Source organism: Ambystoma mexicanum, chromosome 13, assembly GCF_040938575.1.
Source record: "Ambystoma mexicanum isolate Mex_15411 chromosome 13, UKY_AmexF1_1, whole genome shotgun sequence".
NCBI lineage: Eukaryota > Metazoa > Chordata > Amphibia > Caudata > Ambystomatidae > Ambystoma > Ambystoma mexicanum.
The window spans coordinates 808,551,399-808,557,398 of record NC_090938.1 but is presented as its reverse complement, the minus strand read 5'-3'; the positions used below and the strand labels follow the sequence as shown (position 1 = coordinate 808,557,398).

Genomic DNA, 6,000 nt, shown 5'->3' with positions numbered 1-6,000 from the left:
GCCATGGCAATGATCACATCAACTCAATGCACTGCGCATGCTCCGTGCTCATTATCCTTTCCAGCGCATGCGCAATCGCCATTCCTCAGCCACCGCCCTGCGCACGCGCACTAATGCTCCCGCACTGGCAGCCATGCTGACTATCCCGAACCAGAGCCCGGGGGGGCACAATGCGGCAGAAGCAACCGGCCCCCGACCCCGCACAACGAGACGCCAACTAGCGATATTCGCAGCCCTTGCCAATCGCGGGCCGGGGCCGTGGAAACCCCGCAAGAAACGTCGCCAGAAAGGCCGGGAGCTCGACGGACGGGGGAAGCGATAAACACGCCACGTGACCGCGGGGACCAATCGCAGGGAAGCTGACGTCAGCGCCTCGCGCTTTGTGCTGAGTTTCCTCTGTTTTCGTCGTTTCTAAGCCGATTTTGTTGGGATTTTCGACGGAAAAGGTTTAAAATCAACGGGATTCGACGCGGAAGCCGTATCTGCGAGAGAGCCGACGGTGCTGCAGGTGAGAATTGAAAGCGGGGGCGCTGGAGGGGATCACGTGTCACATGACATCCAATGGGCGCCCGAGAGTGGTTTGAGTGACAGCTGAGCTGCCCGAGGACCGTAACAGTGAACTGTACCCCACCCCCCCCCCCAATTTCCCGGCGTGTACATGGCCCGGTTATGTGTGGAATGTGCCGTGTAAATGGATGTGTTCAAATTGCCACGCTGTTCAGGGGTTGTGTTTTTCGGACACGGGAGTGGCGGGGGGAAAATGGCGGCCGAGCCTCGTGGCCTTGTGCTGCCCGCAGTAAGGTTGCGCGCGGAGTGTGGGGGGGAGGCAAGAGCAGCCTGGGGGGTGTGGGCGCCCTTCTGACAGGACAGCGCCCCGGCTCCCCTGCTTTATACCGAGCCTCGAGTAAGAGCGGCCTAGCCGTGGAGTGCAGGGGGGACACGACCCTCCTCTCCATCGGGGCAGTGGGTTTATGTCTTAATTCTCCATTAAGGGAAGTATGTGAGGAGGGAGACGGACTGGCCATATAAGTGCTGCGTCACAGGGCACCGCGGGCCCGGGAAGGGCTGCGCGGCTCCCGAGGGCCCTGCGTGTAATTCACGGCACATTGTGCAGAGGGGTGGGAGTCGGAAGCGGGGCCCGTGCGGCCCTGAAAGCCGCGCTTTCTGCGGCGTGACTGAAGTCGAGTCGGGCGGGAGGGAGGCTAAAATGGCGCCGCGGGGCCGGCCCCACCTCACCTCCCCGCCCCCTCCCGGTCGGGGCGGGGGAACGGGAGGGAGGGAGGGACGCGGGGGGATTTAATGATATCTCGCCGTCTTGCGAGCGGCCTTTACCCTCGTCCTATTTTTAATATTTGCCTTTTCTAGACGGAGGCAATCGGCCGGGGTAGCGAGGCAGAGGGGGGCCTGCCAGCTCCCTTTGCTGCGGGGTAGCGAGGCCGCGCTTTCTGGGCTGTGTGGAGGATTGCGTTTCAGGCTTGTGTGTGTGTGGTGTGTGTGCCGTAACTTCCGCGGCCGCCTGACTAACGCTTGTGTCTTTCTGTTTCCCGGTGGCGGCGGCAGCCTGGAGGCGGTGCTCGGACGTGGCAAGATGGCGGCGCTGGATGCGGGCGCCGCTGGATGCGGGCGCCGCTCGCGAGGACTCGTCGCTTGGGGAGCATTCCTAATGGAGTCCTTTGCAAAGGACTGGCTTTGCAACGCGAGGATCTCAAGAGCAAGTAACTTTACGACATCATGAATATGTTCCCGCTACCGGATTTTGTACCCTGGATTTTCCTTTTGGGCCTGTGTGATCTACGTCGGCGTTTATGTTGGAATCCTTCATTTTTCGTGGATTTGGAATGTTTACAGACAGTATTTTTGCTGGATAGAAAACGTTCTCGACGGACACCAAGAACACAAAATGGCGCCGCCGCCTCTCGCTGCAGAGGCCAACTGCGGAGAACAACCGCCTCGCGTGGCACGTGAGTCAGCGCGAGCTCTCTTGCCAACTGCCAATAGAAGAGCGTGGAGTCGCGCAGTACACTGAACTCTTGCTGTCCTTAGCCAATCGGAAGGCCTGCTTGCTAGAAAGTAACCTCCTCCGGGGAGGAGGCGGGGGCGCAGCCCCTCTGAGTCACTGTCTGGATGTGTCAGTGGGCGGAGTCCTTGTAAAGGACATATTGATGAGCGAATAGGAAAGTGAACAGGTTGTTGCTGTTCTCTCTGGCAAATAAAGGGGCCTGGTTTCCTTGATGGACACGAGAGGCGCACCAATGGAGTGCGAGGTGTACAGCAGGGGGCGGAGCTCGGGAGAAGCCCACGCTACGCCAGTGAAAGACTACTCCGCGTACCAATGGGAGAGCATGAGCGGGCATGTGTCTTAGCTGCTTGCAGCCAATGGGCTGCGGAGGCGAGCTGGCTGGCTGTGTTTATATATGAGCGGCAGGGGCGCGAGCGGCGCCATTTCGCTGGAGCTCCGAGCCGGTGCTGGGGACGTGGGAGGAAGAGCGCGCTCGGGCGACCGCTCGCTCTATCCGTGTCCATCCGAATGGAGACAGTCGCGAATCCTACATTTAAAAGGTAGGGGTCTGCGTGGGAGCCTTTGCGGAGGCGTGCCTGTGGGTCTAGGGTGGCGGGGTAACGGGCTGGTGGGCCCTGTTAGGCGAGGGATCGGGGGCGGGCGGCTGGCTGGCTGTATCGGAGTGGTTCCCACGGGTGGGGGCCGGGTCGCGTCCCGCCCCCCTGTGCACTCTTCTTGCCCTTGGCTCTAGTGCCTCATGGGCAGCAGCGTGCCATTTGGTGCCAGGCACAGCATGCTGCCGTGGGGGCAGCGGGTAGGTGCCAGTGCGGTTTCCTTCTGCTATTGAGGCTGCGAGTGACTTGCCGGCCAGGGCGTGACCCCGGGTCAGCGAGGCCGGGGGGCGCCCGAGCCCCTGGGTCCATGATTCACGTGGCGCTGGCTGGCTGGCCGGCCGGGGTGCACCGGGGGTGCAGGGCATGCGGCTGCCCCGGGGCCGGAGAGGCGGCGGGGGGTGGTGGGAGGAGAGGGAGCGGGTGCCGTGCCGCCGCTGAGCCCGTGTGTGTGTTTTGTCCCAGCAGGCTGCCCGCTGTTGACTCTCGCGTCCTGTTTGCAGGTTGCCAGGGGAGGGGAGCAATGGTCTGAGCGCAGAGGGCCCCCCCGGGAAGCGCATCCGCAAGCCGTCGCTGCTCTACGAGGGCTTCGAGAGCCCCACCATGACGTCCGCCTCCCTGCAGCAGCAGCACCACCAGCAGCAGCATGCCCCCCCGCAGGCGAACCCTCCGCCGCCCGAGGTGCTGAACCCCAAGAAGCCGGGCCGCTCCACCAACCAGCTGCAGTACATCCACAAGGTGGTCATGAAGGCCCTCTGGAAGCACCAGTTCTCCTGGCCCTTCCGGGCGCCCGTGGACGCCGTCAAGCTGGGCCTGCCGGTGAGTGACTGCCTCCCCCGGGAGGGTGGGAGCGGGGGTCGCCTCTTCCCCCCCGCACACAGGGCCCCCCGCCGTCCCTTCTTTGCCAGTGTCAGTGTTCGAGCTCCCACAGTGCTGCGTGCTTTAGTAGCAGGCTCTCTCGCTCTGGGGGCGGCTGCTGCTGCTGTGTGATGGGCCACTGATGCCCAGGCCTGCCAGTGTGTGTATGTGTCTCTCTGCGCCCCCCGCCCCCCCTTCTCTCTCTGGTAGGCTTTGCGGGGCATGCGCCCATGCATTGCCCTTGGCTGCTTCGGGCCTACTCTCGCTTGCATGTGCATTGAGGGGCTGACCCCACCCCAAGGTCAAGCTGACCATTGTTTTTTTCTCGTGTTTCTCCCCAGTTTGTTTCCTGAGACCTGCGTGTAGTCCAATTCAGGCAGCCATGCGTCTATAAAATGTGAGTTTTAATGCTCTTGGCCTCAGGCTGAGTAGTGTTTTTTTTTTCACCCTAATCTTTGCCTCCGTTTTGAGTTCGTACCACATCAGTCCTACTCTAGCATAGCAATAACTTGCCACCCGGGACAGTTCCCCCGGGGACACTGCCGCCCACTGCTGGTGCATAGATTTGAATGAGAGAAGGCTAGAGCTGTGCAGCTGATCGCACACTGACTGGCAAAGAAGCAGGACAAGGGCGACCTGTCATGGTATCCAAGGGCGGGCAGGTCTGTCTTCAAACAGACCCGTGCTAATAAATGTAGACTGGGCTGGACACACCGCCCTATGGCGAGTCATTACCCCACATCTGGCCCTCCCATGTGCACCTTTACACACAAAAACACTTGCCCGTGTGCTGGCCATGGCATACTCGGTACATGCTATAAACCTTGTCCTTTCCTTCTGCTGTAGGATTACCACAAGATCATCAAGCAGCCCATGGACATGGGGACTATCCGCAAGCGCCTGGAGAACAACTACTACTGGAGCGCTAGCGAGTGCATGCAGGACTTCAACACCATGTTCACCAACTGCTACATCTACAACAAGGTGAGCGCCTTTGCTATTCTCCAGCTCGTACTCGGTATTTGCCTGGGAACTCAACCTTTTGCTCTAATGTTGCAGCTTATCCCTGTAGCGGGGTAGGTATTGCATGTTCAGTGTAGGGCTTCATGTTGATGTTGCTACCTGGTATCTGATCTGTTTCTAGTGTTAACACATTGATACCTATTTTCTACAGCCGACAGACGACATTGTCCTCATGGCTCAGAGCATGGAGAAGTCCTTCCTGCAGAGAGTGGCACAGATGCCCCAGGAAGAGCAGGAATACCCACTACCTGGTCCCAGGAGCAAGCACGGGAAGTCACGCAGTCCTCCAGGTGTGGGAAATGGTTACTCCTTTTTTCTTCTGTTTTTAGTGTTTGAATGGGACACTAACATGGTTTTGCGCTTTTTCAGCAATCTCTGTAGGGGGAGTGACTATGGCTCACCAGGTGCCTGCCATATCGTCGGTCTCGCAAACGACCTTCTATCCCAGCTCCCCACCCGAGATAGCCACAACAGTCCTCAGCGTCTCCCACCCCTCAATCATGTCCATTCCCATGATGAAAACTCTGCCGGTGGCCCAGAAGGTTCTTCCGGCTGCCCAGAAGGTCCTGCCGATGGCACCCCCATCTGTCAGCAAGGTAAGCCAAGGGAGGTTGTGCTCCCACACTTATCTCGAGTGGGATATTACATGTATGAACAAGTGATTTCGGTGATACTTCGGATCTTGCTGATCATGCTTTTGTCAGTCGGGCACTTTTTTGGGATTTGTAGAGCGCACTACAGCCTACAGGCATTGGGCCGCTTGAAGGATGCTTAAGAAGGCTTGCTTGAGGGTTACAATAAGAGGCCCCAAAAATGGTGCTTAGATAGTTTACAGGATTCTTATACATAGTAACATATCCAACAGAACTCGTAGGGATAAAGCTCTTTAGAGAAAGAGCCTAGTTTTTAGGGCTTTGCGGGAGGCTGCGTGAGAGTCGATGGATCTGTGCTGGGAGGTTGTTTCACAGGGCTGCTGCGTTGTTGGGAAGCTGGCGTCTCCCGCACAGACTCTGCGCGTGTGGGGAACCGTGATATGGTTGGCATAGGCGACCTTGAAGGTATAGAAGCTGTTTGTTTGGTGATCCTCTGCTGGGCACGTAGGGGCCTGCACGTGAAGACATTTGTGTTGGGGCCAATGTTTTAAAGACCCTTTTCTTGATGGGGGGGCCAGTGTACCTGCCTCCTAACCCCATAGATGTGCTCCCTGCGTGACATGCCTGTTGCGTCCTTCAAGGCATTATTTGAGGCAGGTTTTTTTTTTTTTTTTTTTTTTTGCAAGGTTCTGATAAAGAGGGCATTGCAGTAGTCCAATCTGGATCCGATGATTGCTCTGGCTATGGTGTTGCAGAGGGAGAAGCAAACAGATTTAGAAAGAGGCTGTTACAGTAGCCCAGCCTAGAGGGAACCAGAGCTGTATCTTTACCCGGTAAACTTTGAGCAAGGTGGAATATGGCAATCTGTCTCTAGGGCGTGGTCCTTCAATTGTTTCTTACATTCAATACCATTAAA

The 6,000-nt window shown here is 58.1% G+C and overlaps 1 protein-coding gene across 3 annotated transcripts in view; it reads left to right on the top strand.

The window, feature by feature from the left end:
• Positions 1-1,293: 1,293 nt before the first annotated feature.
• BRD2 (bromodomain containing 2) overlaps positions 1,294-6,000 on the top strand; it is a 28,222-nt gene continuing 23,515 nt past the window's right edge. Inside the window, exons 1-5 of one of the 3 annotated variants that reach the window (XM_069635261.1) lie at positions 1,294-1,961; positions 3,114-3,429; positions 4,315-4,452; positions 4,643-4,781; positions 4,861-5,087. In XM_069635261.1, the coding sequence (XP_069491362.1) occupies positions 1,732-1,961; positions 3,114-3,429; positions 4,315-4,452; positions 4,643-4,781; positions 4,861-5,087 (1,050 nt within the window). In that variant the 5' untranslated portion in view covers positions 1,294-1,731. Of the gene's footprint in view, positions 2,560-3,113; positions 3,430-4,314; positions 4,453-4,642; positions 4,782-4,860; positions 5,088-6,000 lie in introns of all 3 variants that reach the window. The other 2 variants (XM_069635260.1, XM_069635262.1) reach the window with 2 other exon arrangements.